We start from the raw sequence: 20,200 nt of genomic DNA, 5'->3' as shown, positions 1-20,200 counted from the left end.
ATATCCGTTTTTTGGCCCTTCAGCCAGAAAGTGCAATGGAGGGTTAAAAACCGGCCATTTTGTGCTTTCGCACACCCTTCCTGTTTACCTTCCCCAGATTTATCCGGTAGCAGTAAAAGGCTTTGAGAAGGCGGTAGACAGCAAATTGCAAAAAGATTTTTCTGTCTTTAGGGTCAAATACAAATTACGTAATATGTAGAGTCAATTACAAGTTGTAACAGACTCCAACTCTAACTTCGATTCCATTCAGAAAAAAATTCACCAAAACTCCGACTGTATCTCCACCACTCCGACACCACAACCATGTTTTAAAGCTTCATTCAGCTAGATTTGAAAAGTTAAAACCAACTCCGACCCCCTGCTCTGACCCTAGACATTTTCAACAGACCTAGTTCAAATCCAAGTCTATTCAGCAAAATCAACTAAGGCTCTGACTCCTAGACTCCAGCTCCGCAGTCCTGTATACGCTATTATAAATGGGTATTTTTAGTTTCCTTTTTTTACTTCGCTGCCGCTTTTTATTTGCATATAACGAAAAAAAGCTAAAACAGACTTACCAGTCGTTCTACTCTTGAATCTGAATTGTTTTTCGATTGTAGTTAAGACAGCTACAAAATAAGTGAAAAACATCGATTGGAATGTCCCTATTATGCTATAAACTATTATGTAAGATTGCTTATTTGCAAATTTCTGCAGCCAATCTCCTTGAAATGGACCAATACCACATTTAGTATCTTCATCATCATCATAAGCGACTTCACAAATCTGCGGTTCGTTGAATTGCGCTTTTTTATTATTTTTCATTATTAGAAGTGTTTTCACCGTATATTCAAGTGAAACTGAAAACTTTTAAGGATACGATTTTCTATTTGCAGTCAATATGTAAACAAAATCAAAGTAACTTTCATTTACAGATAATGATTGTTATTGTTTATTGTCAAGTGGTGATGATAAGTCTTAATCTTTATCTAAATATTTTGGATATGTTGCACAATATTCCGTATTGATAGATCTACTTCGTGGCTTCTTAGGGAAAGAAAAGGTATACTTTTGGCGTTTTTTTTTTTTTGCCAAAACTATCTTAAATAACCACCAATTTCAATTTTTTGAGGAGTGAAAATTCCCCCTCCCCCTATATTATAAGAGAAAAGTTATATTTATATAACATTATTAAAGTTTAGTTATATAATAGGAATATGAATGCGACACCAAGCAGCCTGAGGCCAACACAGCTGAGCACGCTCTTCCTCCATCCCAGTCTATTCGAAGCCTCCTCCTTACGTCCTCCCAGAAAGTTCCCGTTTCCCTTAAAGCTTTTCTTTCGACATCCTCCAGACCTGATTGAGGACAACCAGATTTTGTTTGGCCCAAGACGGCTGGCCGACAACGACAACATTTGGCAATCCGTCATCATTTTTACAGAAAGGGTGAAAAGAGCTTCTAGAGGGCAACCTTGAACTGAATGAGGTTAGGTCTTATGACAAGAAACTTACTCGAGGTCTTCTAGTGCCGTCGAAGAGGCCATGTGTTGCGGCAACGGTTAGAAATGAACAAATTAGACCATTAAATGTGACAAATTTTATCCAAGAAGCTAAGGGAAAAGACATTGAAAAAATATCTTTAGTAGCAATAAACGAAAATGAAGAACAAAGTATTATGTGATTAAAGAACATGCGATAATGAGGATCAGATCGAACCAAAAATAAAAGTCAAGAACAAAGAAGGCCTCTTGAGCAGTTTTATAATATCTAACTGACAATAATATAAATTGATAATTGCTTAAAATAAACACACTTGACCATCAAATGAGACAAGATGAAGAGGACAACCTGATTAATTTGAATTTGCAGGGTAATCTGCGCCATAAAATGTGACAAGACCCATCCGAGCAGTTAAGGCAAAGGGCATTAAAAGAATGTAATGTGTAATGATAAACAAAGTGAAGAACGAAGAAATATGTAGTTAGAATACTTGCAAAAACAACAATTACAACAACTGAAAAACAAAATGAAGAATAAAGATATATAAGGTTAAAAGATAATCGACAATGAGGATTAGAACGACTCAAAATAAAATGAATAGCAAAGAAATTTAGCACCATTGCAACCATCACAACCAGAGAAATGCCTGATTAGAGGGTCAGCGACAGCTGGAATTACAAGCAACAGTGAGAATAAGAACATGTTAAAAATAAAAGTGAAGCACAAAGAATTTTACGGTTAGCAGACACACGAAAGCGAGTATCAGAAGATTTGCGACAGCGAGAAAAAATTAGTGATGGTTAGCATACATGCCAAACCGAGTATAAGAACGTGTCAAAAATGAAAGTGAATAACAAAGAATTTTGCTATTAGAAGACAAGCGGTAGTGAGAATGAGTGAGAAGTCAAAAATGAAAACGAAGAAGAAAGAAATAATACGTTTCAAGAACAGCACCATCGCGATATTTGATGTCAAAAAACTGAAGTGCAAAATCCAGTGTATCGACATATAAAAGGCTGCCACGTCGCCGTGACGGGGACCGGTGGCGATTTGGGCATGAAAAGTTTCGCTAATTTTCAAACATAGAAGACAGAAAGATAAATTGTTGTTCTTTAGGGGAAGAGATAAATAGTTTTGCGTTGAAGTAGCATAAAAACTTTTAAAAATACTTACTTAAGATTTCACCAATTAACAAAGATCACCAAGAAATAAAGATAAAGCAGGCTGAATTAAATTTTATAGGTATATTATGGATTTGAAGATCGTAAAAAAATTAGGAGGGGGTGGGAATAACACCTGGAAATATGTTGCAGTGTGAGGAAAGGGTGGGGGGTGCAAATGCTCTCAGGAGCATTGTTTTCAGAAAGTTTGAACAGTAATATTTCTCATTTTATATTCAGTGTTCAATGGTTTCTTGTTTTATAGTGTGTGTCGTCTCCTACTGCCTTCTGTTGGAAACATCCCTATAACACAGCTTTGTTTGAAAAATTTGCACTAAAATCGTGGAAAAAATGATTCTATAAAGGATTGTTTGTTTTGTATGTTTGTTGTTATATATGTATTATATATGTATTTTGTTATATATGTATATTAAAGGGGTGATTTGTTTCAGGGATGAGAATCATCGTTGAAAGATTGTTTTATAAATATTAAACCAGAAAGTGACAATGGGAACTGAAGCAGGGACTAGTAGACTTCCCTAACAATTCAAAGAACCTTGGGTCCAAGAGCTTGTGGCAATAAGCTGTAAGTAAAGAATAGCCCTTGTAAAAACTCTATAGGAGTTTTGATTGTAATAGAGCCAAATTTATTATTCATACAGATTCTAAATACGCAAAGCTTTTAAGTTTTAATGTTATTCGTTAAAAGCTAATAGCACATGAAAATTTTCATATTTTCAGATACCACAAATAAAGATCACCAAAAAGAGTGTCATCGCGGTAAAACCTTTGCAATGAAATTTAACGTGCGTGAGAGACTATATATATATATATATATATATATATATATATATATATATATATATATATATATATATATATATATATATATATATATATATATATATATATATATATTCAGCAGCTCCTGTTCCTACCACGTCGCTGCTTCAATTGTCATCCGATCGGTCACCTCGCCATGAACTGTAAGAACAGTGCACAGTGCTTATGAATATTGCTCCAACGATCACAAATCGACGCCTGACGCTAAACCAAAAAAAATTGCCTTTTGCATTTGTTGCAAGACCAATGGTCACACGTGGTTTAGTGTAAAGTTCCCAAGAAACAGCAAAACTTAAGCCTATGGACTCGTCTCTATTATCAAGGAATATAAACGGGGCTTTTACAAATAAACTTTCTGTGTTGCAAAGCCTCGGCTCCAGTTACAACGTGATTTTCTACGGGAACATGTTGTTACTAAACATAGTAACAACGTATTTACACTTGATCAGCGTTACGTCTCACTCCGCAACTGCTAGAAAGCTGCATAACAGAGGCAGACCCTCGGTGATCTTGCTACTTTTAAATCCGCTCTCCGTTCTAGCTTGTTTTAACTAAATGATCATTACTTAGCCGTGAGAGTGGACTGATGTGTTTATATTAGCGTGTTTTTACCCACTTATTACTCTAACGATCAGCCAGAGCGAACACATCATCGTGTGAAAAGTTAGGTTCTTGTGTAGAAAAAATCCGACGTCTAGGTTTACCTTGAGTTATAGCCAAGACTTTAATTGTAATTTATCTGAACCAGATTCTCAGGCGTCTCCACGTACTACCTTAGTTAAGGGTTTATTTAGCGATTTTTTGCGTGTATTAGATAAAATGTCCGATTTTACCTATATTCACACGTCTTCGCGAGCCTCTAACTTGGACCACGTTGCTGTATCGTCAAATCTAACCGCCGATACAGTTAATGTTATATTTGATTATCATTAAGTTATATTTGATTATCTGACCATTTACCTATAATTTGCTCTATCAGTGTGCCAACTTCAGTTTCTCGAAGTAGTCCACTAGTACATAATTCCTCAGCGGGGGGGGGGGGTATCATCGTGATTGGTCAAAAATGGACCAAATTAAATTCATCGACTCCGTCGACTTGATTCTAAGTAAAATTAATGTCCCGTTTCCCCTCCTCTAAAATTCACGTCAATTGCCTAAAAATGATTTCCCGATTTTTCTGGATATTTATTGCCATGAAATTAGTCATGCCCTCCGTTTTGCGGAAAAACAAGCTGTCCCCATGCAACGTGTGTTCAAAGGAATTGTCCCTGGATGGTCTACGAATCCAGATCTTTTTATTTCATGCGGACAAGGAAAGTTTCGGTTTTCTATATGGAAAGAGTGTGGTCGTCCTACCACGGGGCTTGTGAGTGACTTAAGGATCTCTACAAAGAGGAAGTTTTTCCGAAATTCTCGCTCTGCATTGAGAGATCTTATTAATAGCTATTCTGCCCGTGCAAAACAAGATCGGAATATTGTATTTAAATTTTTCTCCTCCTCAGCATCCCCTTCTACGTCACCGTCCTCAGCTGATAGTCCAGAAGCTGAATTGTATGCATATTACAAATCTGAGTTTTCAAAACCCTGATTCTGTCATAGAGCAATCTGATTCAGTATCTTTAAATTAGTATCTAGCTGCTCAACCCTATGAAGATTTTGTGGTCGGTACCTTTTCTGTCGAAGATGCCATTTAAAAATCTAAATCGAAACGTTCATTTGGTATTGACTATGTTAGTGCGTTTCATTTGAAATACGGGGAAAACTTCTTACGTCTCATCTGTCCCTGCTTATGCAGATGATTTTCACTCAGGCTATCCCTCCTTTTTCTTTTTGCACTGGAGATCTGACTCCAGTCTCTTAAACAGGAAAATCTTAAGTCCGTTGTACATAATTTCGCCCTATTGCTATTGTTACATCCCTTTGCAAGCTCTTTGAGCTATTATTTATTAAGGAACTGGAAAAAGTTTGCTATACCCCTTCACACCAGTTCAGATTTAAGTGAGGTACCGGGTTTGCCAATGCTTCAACTGATATTGCAAATACCATGATTGATACAGAGTTGTTTAGAGAAAGTCTTGTTTTGGGGGGGATATGATGTCAGACGTGCATTCGACTATCTTATCCATGCAGCGATGCTTCTGAAACCTGACAAGCGAGGATTGAATCTGGCCATTTTTCGTTTCCTCTGGGATCATATCACCTCTCCCGGCCTTTTTAATAACTATGTGCTGGAAGCACAAGATATGTGACCACTGTCACTGATTCTGTCTTCTTTAAACCTTTCCTTGATATGATATGATGACGACATCCTTAACCTTAGTCAAAGTCTTCAATGTATCACTGAAATTTTTGGAATCCTTGAAAAGGAATATCAGAAAGTCAGAATTGAATTTAACTCTTCCAAATCTGATATTGTTCTGTTTAACTGGAAAACAACCCCTTCCATCACGCTTGGATCTAGATTTATTCAGCCTATAGATTACCTTATGTGTGTAGGTCTTCCCAATGCTTCTTCTATCCGACACATCCGAAAACTTCTTCTTGGACAAATCAGACGTAGAATCTTATCAGTTCTTGCGCTTATATTGTATCTTGTAAACTTCAATTCGACCGATCTTTTCTAGCAAGTCAATATAATGCTGTTGGCCTTCCCCATATTCTCTACGCCGCAACCTTCTGGAAACTCCTAACTATAAGTAACAAGAGTAAAATCCGATCCATATTCTTTCGCTTTGCCAAGTATCTGCTTCATCTGCCCCCGTGGTATAGAAATTCACGCGCTATAGGGAAATTTAAGGTTGTTGACCCAGAGGGGTGCCGTTGCCAAACAGATTGCAAAACATAATAGAAAAATCGATAGGAATTAAATTTTTTGGTCCCGCATTCTTAGGAAGTAATGATTATGTTTTTCTTTTTCCTATGTTATATATTGTGTGTGTTTAATTGTGACAGGTTTTTCAATATTTTTTGTATTAATATATCAAACAGTTCGTGGTAACGGACTGTAATAAGTAGTGAGCCGGCTCAATAGTAAACAAAACTCTAAAAAACGGAATTTTGATACTAAGAGATATATTAAAAGAATCGCATTTTAATGCTGATTTTAAATATATAAGTTTCATCAAGTTTAGTTTAGTCTTATTTTGGAAAATAGTGGGGAACACCCCCTAAAAGTCATAGAATATTAACAAAATCACAACATCGTATTCAGCGTATCAGAGAACACTGTTGTAGAAGTTGGAAGGTCCTATCTACAAAAATGTGGAACTCCGTATTTTTTGCCAGAAGACCGATCACGGGTGCGTGTTTTTTTTTTCATTTTTTTTATTATTTATTTATTCTTTTTCCAGGGGTCATCGTATCGACCAAGTCGTCCGAGAATGTTGCAAGAAGGCTCATTCTTTCGGAAATTAAAAGTTCTAGTGCCCTTTTTAAGTGACCAAAATTGGTGGGCACCTAGGGCCCCTCCCACATTTATTTTCCCAAAGTCAACAGATCAAAATTTTGAGGTAGCCATTTTGTTCAGCATAGTGGAAAAACATAATAATTATGTCTTTAGGGATTACTTACTTCCCCACAGTCTCCGGGGGAGGGGCTACAAGTGACAAAATTTGACCAGTGTTTACATACAGTAATGGTTATTGGGAAGTGTACAGAGGTTTTCAGGGGTATTTTTGGTAGGGGGTGTTGAGGGGATAGGCCTGCGTGGGAGGATTTTTCCTTGAAGAAATTTGTCATGGGGGAAGAGAAGTTCAATGAAAGGGATGGAGGATTTTCTAGTATTATTATAAGACAAAAGCTAAAAGCTCATATAGTTCTTGTTACGAGGTCAGAAGAGCCAAGAGCTCATATGACATGAGCTCTAGCAAAATTCCAAGAATCAAGAGATTGATTTTGCCGTCTTTTGTCTGAAGTTTTTATAGCCCTCTAGATTGTTTATCAGCTCATAGAGTAGCTACGGGACAGTTAGTTCATTAGTTCAACGAACTTAGTAAATATTTATGTTTCCTCACAAATAGAGATAGCCAATGTTAATGTTGAACAAGAGCTAAGAGCTCATATGGCATGAGCTCTGGCAAAATTCCAAGAATCAATAGATTGAATTAAAAGAAAATCAGAGGCTTAATGCCGGTCGGGATTTAAATAAGAACTCTGAGACAAGAGGTCCCTCTAAATATCAAAATTCATTAAGATCCGATCACCCATTCGTAAGTTAAAAATACCTAATTTTTTTCTAGTTTTTCTTCTTCCTTCAGTCCCCAAGATGGTCGAATCGGGAAAAATGACTTTATCAAGTCAACTTGTGCAGGTACCTGACATTCGTACCGATTTTCATCGTCCTAGCACGTCAAGAACCACTGAACTTGCCAAAGCACTGGACCCCCTAACTCCCCCAAAGAAAGCGGATTCAGTCAGGTTATGTCAATCATGTATCTAGAACTTGGGGTTATTCTTCCCACCAAGTTTAATCCCGCTATCTCCATTCTAACCGTTATTCAAGATTTCCCATTTCCCCCTCCAATTCCCCCAATATTACTGGATACGGTCAGGATTTAAAATAAGAGCTCCGTGAAACAAGGTCATTCTAAATATTAAATTTCATTAAGATCCGTTGACCCATTCGTAAGTTAAAAATACCTCATTTTTTCAATTTTGCTCTCCCTCCAGCCTCCCAGATGGTCGAATATGGGAAACGACTGTTATCAAGTCAACTTGTGCAGGTCCATGACACGCCTACTTTTTTTCATTGTCCTAGCAGGTCCAGAAGCACCAGAATCGCCAAAACTCTGGAAATCCCCCCAACTTCCCCAAATAGAGCAGATCCGTTCCAATTGTGTCAGTCACGTATCTAGAACTTGTGCTTCTCCTTTCCATCAAGTTTTATCCGGATCTCTCCACTTTAAGCGTTTTCCAAGATTTCCGGTTTCCAAGATTTCTGTTTCCCCCCTCCAGCTCAATATGTCCCTGGATCCGATTTGAATTGAAAATGGGGCATTTGAGACATAAGACCTTTCTATTTATCAAGTTTCATTAAGATCCGATCACCCATTCGTAAAATAAAGATACCTTAATTTTCACGTTTTCCAAGATTTCCGGTTTCCCCTCCACTTCCCCCCAATGTCAACAGATCTAATCGAGGTTTAAATTAAGAGCTCTGAATCACAAGAACCTTCTAAATATCAAACTTCATTAAGATCTAATCACCAGTTCGTAAGTTACAAATATCTCATTTTTTCTAATTTTTTTTTTTTTTTTGTGTGTGTGTGTGTGTGTGTGTGTGTTTGTGTCTTATAAGAGCAACTGCTTTTTAATGATATTGAAAAACTCCCAACAATCAATCTAGTTTCACCGCAATGTGTGTGTGTGTGTGTGTGTGTGTGTGTGTGTGTGTGTGTGTGTGTGTGTGTGTGTGTGTGTGTGTGTGTGTGTGTGTGTGTGTGTGTGTGTGTGTGTGTGTATGTGTGTATTTGGGTGTGTGTGTGTGTGGGTGTGTTGGGAAAATGGAGAGCTCCAAAATGAATGCATATAAAATTGAAGGATCGCAATGACTTATCAATAGCATTTCTGACACGTTTTGAATCTCGCTGTCACTTGCACTTCTTGCTGCCGCATACCTTCCTACTGCAAATTTCTTTGTTCTCGCTGTAGCACATCCTTCAACCGCTTATTTCTTTGTTCTTCCTGCTCATTTTTAATTCGTTCTAGTCCTTGTTTTTGCATGTCTTGGAACCGTATATTTCTTTGTTCTTCACGATTCGTAGTACAAATATATTGTTTTTTACTGGCCACTTGAAAATAAAATGAAAATCACATTGAGGTTGTTTTAAGTTTGAATCATTATAAATTTTTATTTCTGCAGATCTTAAGTTTAATATGGTCTTTACCATATTAAACTTAAGATCTGAAACTTAAGATCATATTAAACGTGTGTGTGTGTGTGTGTGTGTTTGTGTCTTATAAGAGCAACTGCTTTTTAATGATATTGAAAAACTCCCAACAATCAATCTAGTTTCACCGCAATGTGTGTGTGTGTGTGTGTGTGTGTGTGTGTGTGTGTGTGTGTGTGTGTGTGTGTGTGTGTGTGTGTGTGTGTGTGTGTGTGTGTGTGTGTGTGTGTATGTGTGTATTTGGGTGTGTGTGTGTGTGTGTGTGTTGGGAAAATGGAGAGCTCCAAAATGAATGCATATAAAATTGAAGGATCGCAATGACTTATCAATAGCATTTCTGACACGTTTTGAATCTCGCTGTCACTTGCACTTCTTGCTGCCGCATACCTTCCTACTGCAAATTTCTTTGTTCTCGCTGTAGCACATCCTTCAACCGCTTATTTCTTTGTTCTTCCTGCTCATTTTTAATTCGTTCTAGTCCTTGTTTTTGCATGTCTTGGAACCGCATATTTCTTTGTTCTTCACGATTCGTAGTACAAATATATTGTTTTTTACTGGCCACTTGAAAATAAAATGAAAATCACATTGAGGTTGTTTTAAGTTTGAATCATTATAAATTTTTATTTCTGCAGATCTTAAGTTTAATATGGTCTTTACTTTTCTTGAAAAACTTCCTGTTCGAATTTTTTTAATTAGTTTCTGCTCTTTGTTATTGCCAAATTTTCAAGTTTTTCGAAGTTCTCTATTTCAAAATAAATTTTTTTACTGTCAAAGTTTCATCAAAGTTCCAAAACTAGAATCGAAGTAACAATATAAAAGTATCAAAGGAAAGAAAATATCAAAGTAAAGAAAGCATCAAAGTAAACAAAGTAACAATAAACAATTTCCATAGCCTACAGTCCTTGCCCCATTAACCAAAGTTGCCCCGTAAATTAGAAAATCCAAGTATTCAAGCAAACAAAGTAAAATAGTAACAGAAAGCATCTTGCATAACTCAAATCCCTTTCCTTAGGGGCTTCAACACCGGAAGCATAGACGTTCGGCCTATGGACTATTTTGAACAAAATCTCTATCTCAAAACTTTAATCGAATATATTGGGGAAAAAGTGAGCGAGCCAGAAGGGGAGGGGGCTTGTTACTCTCTCATCTCCTTTTAATCTTAAAAAGGCAAAAAGGGAAATTTCGATTTTCAATCTAATGAGCCTCAGCCAAAGTGTATACTACCAAACCTTCTATATTCACCTTAGATATTAACGGGGGGTAACTGGCATAGTTTATAGCTCTTTCCCCGAGGGCTACAGGAGTGAATGTTTCAAACCCAGAAACATAGTTATTTGACATGTGGACTATTTTGAAAAAATAATGCTATTACAAAATTTCAATTCGTTGCATTTGGGGAAATGAGGACATGGGGGGCCTCTAATTGAGAAATAACTCTCTATTTTCATTTAAATAAGGCTCATCGAAAGTTTATAAGACCACCACCTATAAAAAAAAACCTGATATGCTTCTAAGGCATAACTTACAAACCTCGTCTCAGGCTCTGGTGATTGTTTCAATACCGACGGATTTTTTTTTATGGTCTTTAGACCATTTTGAACTAGAGAGTTACTTCAAAAATTAGATCAGCTGCATTTTTGGGTAAAGAAAAAGTGGGGCAGAACCTATTTGCCGTAAAATCACTTTTGACTCTATGAAAAGGAAAAGGAACTAGAAAAGGAGATAAAAAGGTTAAAAGGAAATAGAGCTTCAAATTTCCAATCAAATGAGCCCCTTCTAAGTTTTATAAGGCCATCTTTTTCATAGAGCCTTATATTCCCGAGGAGTAGGACTCACAACCGTTGCCCCAAGGCTCTGGTGGTTATATCAGCCCCGAAGGCCTAATTATAATTTCTTTGGACTAAACTAAACATAATGGCTATATCAAACTGTCCATCGAGTGTATGTGGGGAAAACAGGTCATGGGGAGGATGGGAAGTGTTTTTGCCCTCTTATCACATTTGGCTCGTAAAATGGAGAACCAGAATATTCAACTTACAATGAAATGAGCCTTCTCTAAAAATTTATAGGACCATTCCCTTCCATAAAATCTCATATTGCTACGGGGAGTAACTTACAACTTTTTACTTCGGGCTTCGCAGGGTTTTGTCAACCCTTAAGGCATTGTTATATGATACTTGGACTATTTTGAACAAAATTGCTATCTAAATTCTTGGAACTAATGAATTTGGGGGGAAAGTGTGTGTGTTTAGAGTGGAGGGCTAGTCGCTGTCAGATCACTCTTGAATTTTTAAAATGAATTAGAACTTTCCATTTATAATCAAATAAGCCTGCTCCAAAGTTTATGCAAACATCCCTTCCAAAAAACAGTATATGCCCCCAGAGCATATATTAAAACACTAACCCCCTGGCTCTGGGCGGTTGTGTTAGCTCTGAAGTTTTTGTTATGTAATCTTTGGTTTAGTTTGAACAAAATGGTCATCTCTAAACTTCGATCGAATTCAATGGGGGGAGAGATGGAAGGGAGACTATTCGCACTCCAGGCCCTTAGGACTCTTGAAAGGTAATCTAGAGCTTCCAATTTAAAATATAATGATCCCCTTTTGAATTTTATAAGACTATTCCTTTTGTAAAAAGCCGTATATACCCACGGACATCACTTATAACACTTGAACTCGGGTTCTAGGGGGTTGTGTAATCCCTGAAGTTTTTGTCATACGATATTTGGCCAATTTTTAGCCAAATGACTATCTCCAACATTCGATCGGATTCATTTTGAGCATCCGATTACTTTTAACTCTTAAAAAGGGAACTAAATCTTTCAATTTTAGAAAATTTGAGCCGCTTCTGAAGTTTATACTAGCCCTTTTTCTTATATGCCCCTTGAGCTTAACTTGAAAACCTTCCCCCAGGCTCGGGGGTTATGTTGACCCCGCACTTTTTGTTGTGTGGTCTTTGGACTATTTTGAAGAAAAAGGCTATCTGAAAGTTTTGATCGGTTGCATTTGAGGGAGAGAGGGTGTCGGGGGTAAATGCACTCCCATCATTTTTGACTTTTAAAACGGAACTAGTACTTTAAATTTCCAAAGAAATGAGCATCTTTTGAAATTTACACAATCATCCCTTACACAAGAACCATCCCATACAATACTATTCCCTGGGCTCTGGGGATTCCTCTCAATCATGGGGATTTTTTTTATCTGACCTTTGAATTATTTTGAACAAAGTATCTATCTCCAAATTTTGGCCGGATGCATTGGGGGGAAAAGGGTGGGGGTAATTATTACTCTTCAATAATTTTTTACTCTCAAAAAGGGTACCAAACTTCTGATTTGTCAATGAATGAACACCCCTATGAAGTTTATACGACCATCTCTTCTATAAAAGCCTTAAAAAAAACTTATATGCCCCCGGGGCATAAATTGCAACCCTTGCGTCCGGGTCCTGGGAGGGAAGTGTCCTGGGGGCGGGGAAATGGCTGTCACAAATTTTTGTTTGATGCATTTGAAAAAAGCGGAGGGGGAGAAATACCCTTCAAAAACATTTGAATCTGAAAAACTAAACTAGAAACTCCATTTTGCAGTTAAATGGGACTCCTCTGAAGTGTATACCAGCACCCCTTTTGTAAAAACCTTAAATTCCACCGGGGTATAACTTACAATACCTGTCCCCTGGCTTTGGGTGCAGGTATTACCCTCCGATCACCTTTGACTCTTCAAAATGGTCCTAGAACCCACAATTACCAATGGAATGAGCCCACTTCGAAGTTTATACGACCAAAACTACCCCAAGAAATTTCCTTGAAAGGCATCAACGTTTTGACGTTGATCCAAGCCCGCGAAATTTTAAAAAGAAAAAATATGACTCCAAAATCTGTGTTTGGATTTTCGATTCTTAATTTAGGCCTTTGCGTCACTGTATTAGCACTTGATACTGAGGATTTCCCTTTTAATCTTCCAAAGGGTAGCGGACCATGGATAAGACCTACAGTTGGCAACCCATGGCCTTTTCCACAGCAATGGAAGACGTCAAATGAGTTTCTTGTCATAAGACCTAACCTCTTTCAGTTCAAGGTAGCCCTCTAGAAACTCTCATCACCCTTTTTGAATGGCTTATGAATACCCCTGATATTACTAGGGTAACTTAATGGTATTTAGACTGATTTTTCTTTGGTGGCCTATTCTAGATAGCCCAAATGGTAACTTGGGCCAGCCTAAAGCTAAGCAGAGATAATACAGACAAACACAATTAGCATTTATAGTCACTTAATTAGTTAGAATTGAAAAATACTGTTTGATGCTTCTCTATATGTTCTTTTCAAATATCCTATACCAATCACTTCCTTTGTAAATTTTGTATAAATGCCTGTAAAGATACATTTGTTATTCCTTATTATTGGCCAACAGAAATGGGCTACCAAAAATTGTTCAAATCAAATATTAAAACTTATATGTCTAATTTCTAGAAGGGCATTGCATCATTTTACCCCCCCCTCCTCATAATAGAGCAACATATGAAGTAGTTCTCAAAATTTTTGGTAATTTTCTGTTGATAAATAATAAAAAACAAGGTGCCAAAACAGGGCCAAAAATGGAATTTGCAAAAAAAAATCAGTGTTTGTTTGTGGAAAGATCAACAGCAGACTTATCAAGTTTAACATCTATGGATTTTAACCAGAAAACAACTGTAAATTAGAACAACAACTATAAATTTAAGTTACAAATATAGATTACAACAACTGTAAATTTAGAACCTTGCACTCTCAGAGGACTTTTCTTCATTCAAACAAATTTGTTTCACTGTATCAACCCTTTTTAATAAAAGGTAGCCTAAAATATTTGCCAGCTTTGCTCCAGTCAAGATTATATGTAAATAATCTTGAATTAAAAATTTTGATGAAAATTGTAATTTGGCAGTTTTCTGCCAAATTTGAAAGCTCTAGGGCTATTTTGATAGGTTGTTGAAATTACTGGTCATCTAAAATTTGTAAGGCTATTGAGAAAAGCTTAGGCAAGCAATAATTCTCCAGGAATGGTCTTTTGAAAAATAATAAAGTTTTCATTGTTAACCTCTCTCAAATCACAGGTCATGACAAGGTAACTCCTTGTTACCTATTTGAGCTTGAATTTGAGAAAAATTTTGGATCCATTTTTATTAAATATTTCAAAACATTTAAAGAATGACCATAGTAGATGTTTGAGGTTGAACACACCATTCCCAACCTGCATTTGAGCTTGAGGCCTACAATCATTTCTTTAGCTTCTGTTTACTAAGCTGGAAGTTGTGCCAGGCTCATGATAAGCCAAAACCCTGGGTAGAGGAAAAAGAAGAAGGAAGGTATTTGCAAGAGTCTTCACAAGATTTAGACCTATATTTGTATTTCTTATGGACATTGCTATTTTATTCTTTTAGAAAAAAAATGCACTTGAGGCCATCAGGACCATGGTTTATAAGCTATATTCCATGAGGTGATTGGTGTATTTATTTGCAACACATCTTTAATTGGGATATAACTCCTTACACTCAAAAAGTAATTTCAGACACCTTAAAGAAAAAACAATTCAGAAATAACAAGAAAAGAATAAGGTTCTTAAGAGACTCCAGCCTGGTAAACTGACAACATAGGCTTGATATGTCAAGGGTTAAACTATGCTTAAGAAAAGTCTCCTCTTTAAAGTACATAAGTAAGTACCTATAGATGTAAGTACCTATAGATGGTAAGTACCTATTTGTCCTTGCAAAAAATTTCTACATAAACCATAAGGTCATTATTGGATCTCTTATTAAATTTTTTCCAAAGTTTGGTGAAGGAATAATATAATATGCTCCTAAATGTAGAGGCCTATGTCAAAATCTATCAAATGAAGAGATATAAATCACCACAAGAATTCTTTTGCCTTTGACAAATCTGTGTGTGGGGGGAGGGGGGGGGGTAGGCTAACATAATGCAGAAATATTAACTAAATATAACTGATAACAACTTTTGCAGAGGAGGGGGATATTCCTAGAATGTATTTTTCAGCAGTGGGAGGGGCGTAAATGCAAGCATCTGGGGAAAAGACGGCATGAATACAAGATTTCTCTGAGATTTGAAATGAAAATGAGGATATTTATTCTGCTTCTGTCCTCCATATTTTTTAAAATTCATATCATTTAGTTCTGTTTAATGAGGTAACTTTAATATTTAAAGCTAATGGTTTCCCTCATTCTTTTAGAAAGGCAATTGAAATTAAGCAAAATCCATAAATAGAGACTTTGATTTAAATTGAGATACTGGAGATATTCCTTTAAACCCAATTTACAATAACTTAAAATTGAAGGACTTAAATAACATTCTTGTTAAGTTTTAGTCAGGGTCGTATGACCACAATGAAAATTAGCCCTAGGTCAGTAGACAAGCTAAGTTAATCACTAAATAGAGAATTGTTGCCCAATCTGAATAGTTTTTCATTTATTCTGGCTTGTTTTTTTAGTTCGTTTGATTCAATTTATCTTCTGCTCAGTTAGAGTTAATCCAAAAGGTTAATGTTCCCTCTTTTTGTTTGAGCACTGAAGACAGCTGGGCAGAAGTCCCTGGCGAAATATCTTGACGAATTGCGTTGTTGCCCTTTACGTCTTTACGTCTTTAACTGTTCTCAGAACTAAAGTAATTTTATTTCAGCTAATATTTCACCATTTAAAAATTATAATTACCTGTACTATAATAATATACTTTATTGTTCTGATAACAAGAGCCCTAAGTCAGACAGGCAGCCTTCTAAACCGGGGAACACAGATATACACTGAACAAAATCATATTCAGTCCCTTTTCTGCTAGCCTCTTTGCACTTTTGTGCTTTGAAAATTGCAACGCGTCATAAAACATGTCAGTAAAATAACGGTAAAATACGTAAATTGTGTAAAATTATGTAAATGATGTAAAATACATAAAATATCAAAATTTTGCCTTGAGTTACAATACTGTACCGTGTCTCTGATACTGTCACTTCTCCCTGTACAGTATGAACCTCCATATTGTCTTGGTGTCCCCTTAGACACTCTACACTAGGACACTGATAATGTTTTCTTATGGTGTTTGTTGTTTTTTATATATTTATGAGTTATCAAAACACTTCCCTTATTAATCGTAATTAGCTATTTGTTTTCGTTTTTTAAACTAATTCTGTGAGATCAGCTGGAACAGTTGAGATTATCAAGTTCTGAAGGTAAACCGAAAGGCAATTCATTACTCATCCAATTGAATTCATCTGCCAAAGTTACCTGACCTTGGTATAAACAGAAGTAAACTTTTTTAGTTTATGTCCTACTTGACTAATAGTCAAGCACTTTTTATGGTTTCCAGTTTCCAAATTTTAAGTCAAACATATGTTTTTAAAAATTAAAAAGAAGATTTAGTCATTAAATTGCCTACAGATTATTCTGGGTACCTGGCTGACTTATCATATTTCAAATATTATGTATGTATATATTTATTTCCCTTCAAAAGAAACAGATGGAGTATAAGATAAAAAAGTGAAAAACACACTGCAAAAGTGTGTAAGCAAATACCTCCATTTTCAAAATTACCCCCCCCCCCCCCAATTCCACCAAAGAGAGCAGATCCGGTCCGGTTATGTCAGTCACGTATCTTAGACAGGTTTCTATTCTTCCCGTCCAGTTTTATCCTGATCTCACCGCTTTAAGTGTTTTCTAAGATTTCCGGTCCCCCCCCAACTGCCCCCCCAATTACGCTTGATCCGGTTGAGATTTAAAATAAGAGATCCGATTACGAGGTCCTTCTAAATATGAAGTTTCATGAAGATCCGATCACTCCTTCGTAAGTCAAAAACACGTCGTTTTTTTCTTATTTTTCAGAATTAGCCCCCCCCCCCCTAATAGAGCGGATCCGTTCCAATTATGTAAATCACGTATTTAAGACTTCTGCTCTTATTTTTCCCACCAAGTTTCATCCCGATCCTTCCAATCTAAGCGTTTTCCATGATTTTAGGTTCCCCACCCCAAACTTCACCCAATGTCACCAGATCCAGTCAGGATTTAAAATAAGAGCTTTGAGACACGATATCCTTCTTAATATCAAATTTCATTGAGATCCGATCACCCGTTCGTAAGTTAAAAATACCTCATTTTTTCTAATTTTTCAGAATTAACCCCTCCCCCAACTACCCCAAAGAGAGCGGATCCGTTCTGGTTATGCAATCATGTATCTAGGACTTTTCTTATTTTTCCCACCAAGTTTCATCCCTATCCCTCCACTCTAAGTGTTTTCCAAGTTTTAGGTTTCCCCCTACCAACCCCCCCCCAATGTCGCCAGATCCGGTCGGGTTTAAAATAATAGCTCTGAGACACGATATCTTTCTAAATATCAAATTTCATTGAGATCCGATCACCCGTTCGTAAGTTAAAAATACCTCATTTTTTCTAATTCTTCCGAATTACCCCCCCCCCCAACTACCCCAAAGAGAGCGGATCCGTTCCGGCTATGTCAACCATGTATCTAGGATTTGTGCTTAATATTTCCACCAAGTTTCATCCCGATCCCTCCACTCTAAGTGGTTTCCAAGTTTTAGGTTTTTCCCCTCCCAACTCCCCCCCCCCTTCCCAATGTCACCAGATCTGGTCAGGATTTAAAATAAGAGCTCTAAGACACCATTTCCTTCTGATTATCAAATTTCATTGAGATCCGATCACCCGTTCGTAAGTTAAAAATACCTCATTTTTTTAATTTTTCAGAATTACCCCCACCCAACCACTCCAAAGAGAGCGGATCCGTTCCGGTTATGTCAATCATGTATCTAGGACTTGTACTTATTTTTCCCACCAAGTTTCATCCCGATCCCTCCACTCTAAGTGTTTTCCAAGATTTTAGGTTTCCCCCTCCCATATCCCCCCCTCCAATGTCACCAGATCCAGTCGGGATTGAAAATAACAGCTCTGAGACACGATATCCTTCCAAACATCAAATTTCATTACGATCTGATCAACCTTTCGTAAGTTAAAAATACTTCAATTTTTCTATTTTTTCCGAATTAACCGGCCCCCCACTCCCCCCCCCCAGATGGTCAAACTGGGAAAACGACTATTTATAATTTAAGCTGGTCCCGTCCCTGATACGCCTGACAAATTTCATCGTCCTAGCTTACCTGGAAGTCCCTAAAGTAGCAAAACCGGGACCGACAGACAGACCGACAGAATTGGCGATTGCTATATGTCACTTGATTAATACCAAGTGCCATAAAAACCGAAAAAATGCTTTACAAATACTCCTACAATCAATCAATTATGAAATTATGTTAAAAAAATACAAACCGAAATTAATTAAAGATCCAAAAAAGACTTTCCAAAGAAAAATAATAAATAAATCATTCAATCATTTTATTAATAATAAAATAAGTAATTAGTGAATCATTTCATTTTCTTATTAATACAAAAATTCTATTACAAACGTAAAACGTATTTTTGTCCCAAGAAGCTTGGCTGTTTGTGGGCCAACAAGCCAAGAAAAGCCATATTTGATAAGCCATATTAAAAACTGAACTGTATAGAAATTACTATATCAAAACAAACACAACCCAGAGTAAATTCAAAATAAACAGAAATTAAAGTAAACACATCCAACCTAAGACAGATGGAATTTACCATCATTAATAGTAGGGCCTCTCCTATCATAGGCAGCTCAATAGCAGTTTTATAGACAGCGCATTAGGATTGCCTAAGTAAAAAACGATGTTGGGACAATGTATTATTTGTTTTTTAGACCAGGGAACTTCATATAGAAGGATTTGTCATAGAAACTTTGGAAAGGGCTCATACGATTGGAAATTGAAAGGGATAGTACCCCTTTTAACAGTTAAAAGATATTGAAGGGCAACCAACCCCCTTCCCTAGTCCATCATTTCTCCAAACAGCTCCAGTCAAAATTTTGAGGTATCCATTTTGTTCAGTGTAGTTGAAAGATCTGGAAATTATGTCTTTGAGGACAACCACCACAAAAACTGGGCAAATAAGGTTTTTATAGCAAGGATGGTTTTATAAGCTTCGAAGGGAGCTCATCGGATTGTTAATCAGAAGCTGTAGTGCCATTTTTAAGAGTAACAGTTATCAAAGGGTAGCTACCCCCGACCCCACACACTCGTCGTTAATTCTAAATGCATTCAATTGATACTTTAAGATAGACATATAGGTTATAAGTTATGTTAAGTTCCCTTTCAAAAGGCAAAAACAATGAAAGCAACTAGCCCCCCTCCTCGACTACCCCTCTTTTCACAAACAGATCTGATTGAAATTACGAGATAGTCATTTTGTTCAAAATAGTCCAAAGAACATATAACAATGCTTCTAGAGTTTGCACAACCCCAAGAGCCCTGGGACAAGGGTTGTAAGTTATGCCTTAGGGGCACATACGGTTTTACGGAACTTACTTGTACTTGTACTTGTTTAAAGACACAATCTCTTCAGCTCCCCCGTGTGCTATGATCTGGCAGACGGTCGAGTGTTAAGCCTCTATGTCGTGTGTGTATGGTGCACCTATTTTGAACCACTGCTTGTCCCATCTTTGTCTGTGTTGTCAGTAACCACCAATCGACTCTAAGTCTGCCTTGAGTGTGTTAAGCCAGATTTTGACTTGTCCACCCCATTTCTTCATCCAGTGTGCGAGGGGTTTGCAGTATAGCACCTTTTTAGTGAGGGTGTCATCTGACCTCTGACAAACATGGCCAAACAATGTTAGGTGGCATTTTTTATTAGAGCTTCAATGTCTTGCTTCTGGTGACACCGTCTATGAATTTCGGCGTTGCTAATTCTGTCTCGTAGGATGAAACCGAGGATTTGG

The 20,200-nt window shown here is 36.9% G+C and overlaps 2 protein-coding genes across 3 annotated transcripts in view; one reads left to right on the top strand and one right to left on the bottom strand.

Annotated features, from left to right (window-relative positions):
• The window catches only part of LOC136030955 (solute carrier organic anion transporter family member 74D-like), a 66,399-nt gene extending 65,542 nt beyond the window's left edge, over nucleotides 1-857 (bottom strand). Inside the window, exon 1 of one of the 2 annotated variants that reach the window (XM_065710099.1) lies at nucleotides 558-857. In XM_065710099.1, coding sequence (XP_065566171.1) covers nucleotides 558-804 — 247 coding nt within the window. In that variant the 5' untranslated portion in view covers nucleotides 805-857. The remainder of the gene's footprint in view (nucleotides 1-557) is intronic. The other variant, XM_065710098.1, reaches the window with a different exon arrangement.
• A 12,354-nt stretch (nucleotides 858-13,211) lies between these two features.
• Nucleotides 13,212-20,200, top strand: part of LOC136030953 (beta-hexosaminidase subunit alpha-like) — a 216,706-nt gene continuing 209,717 nt past the window's right edge. The window contains exon 1 of the mRNA XM_065710094.1: nucleotides 13,212-13,445. Coding sequence (XP_065566166.1) covers nucleotides 13,233-13,445 — 213 coding nt within the window. The 5' untranslated portion in view covers nucleotides 13,212-13,232. The remainder of the gene's footprint in view (nucleotides 13,446-20,200) is intronic.

The sequence above is a fragment of the Artemia franciscana genome, chromosome 9, assembly GCF_032884065.1.
Source record: "Artemia franciscana chromosome 9, ASM3288406v1, whole genome shotgun sequence".
Lineage (NCBI taxonomy): Eukaryota > Metazoa > Arthropoda > Branchiopoda > Anostraca > Artemiidae > Artemia > Artemia franciscana.
This window is presented reverse-complemented; position numbering and strand designations above follow the sequence as displayed.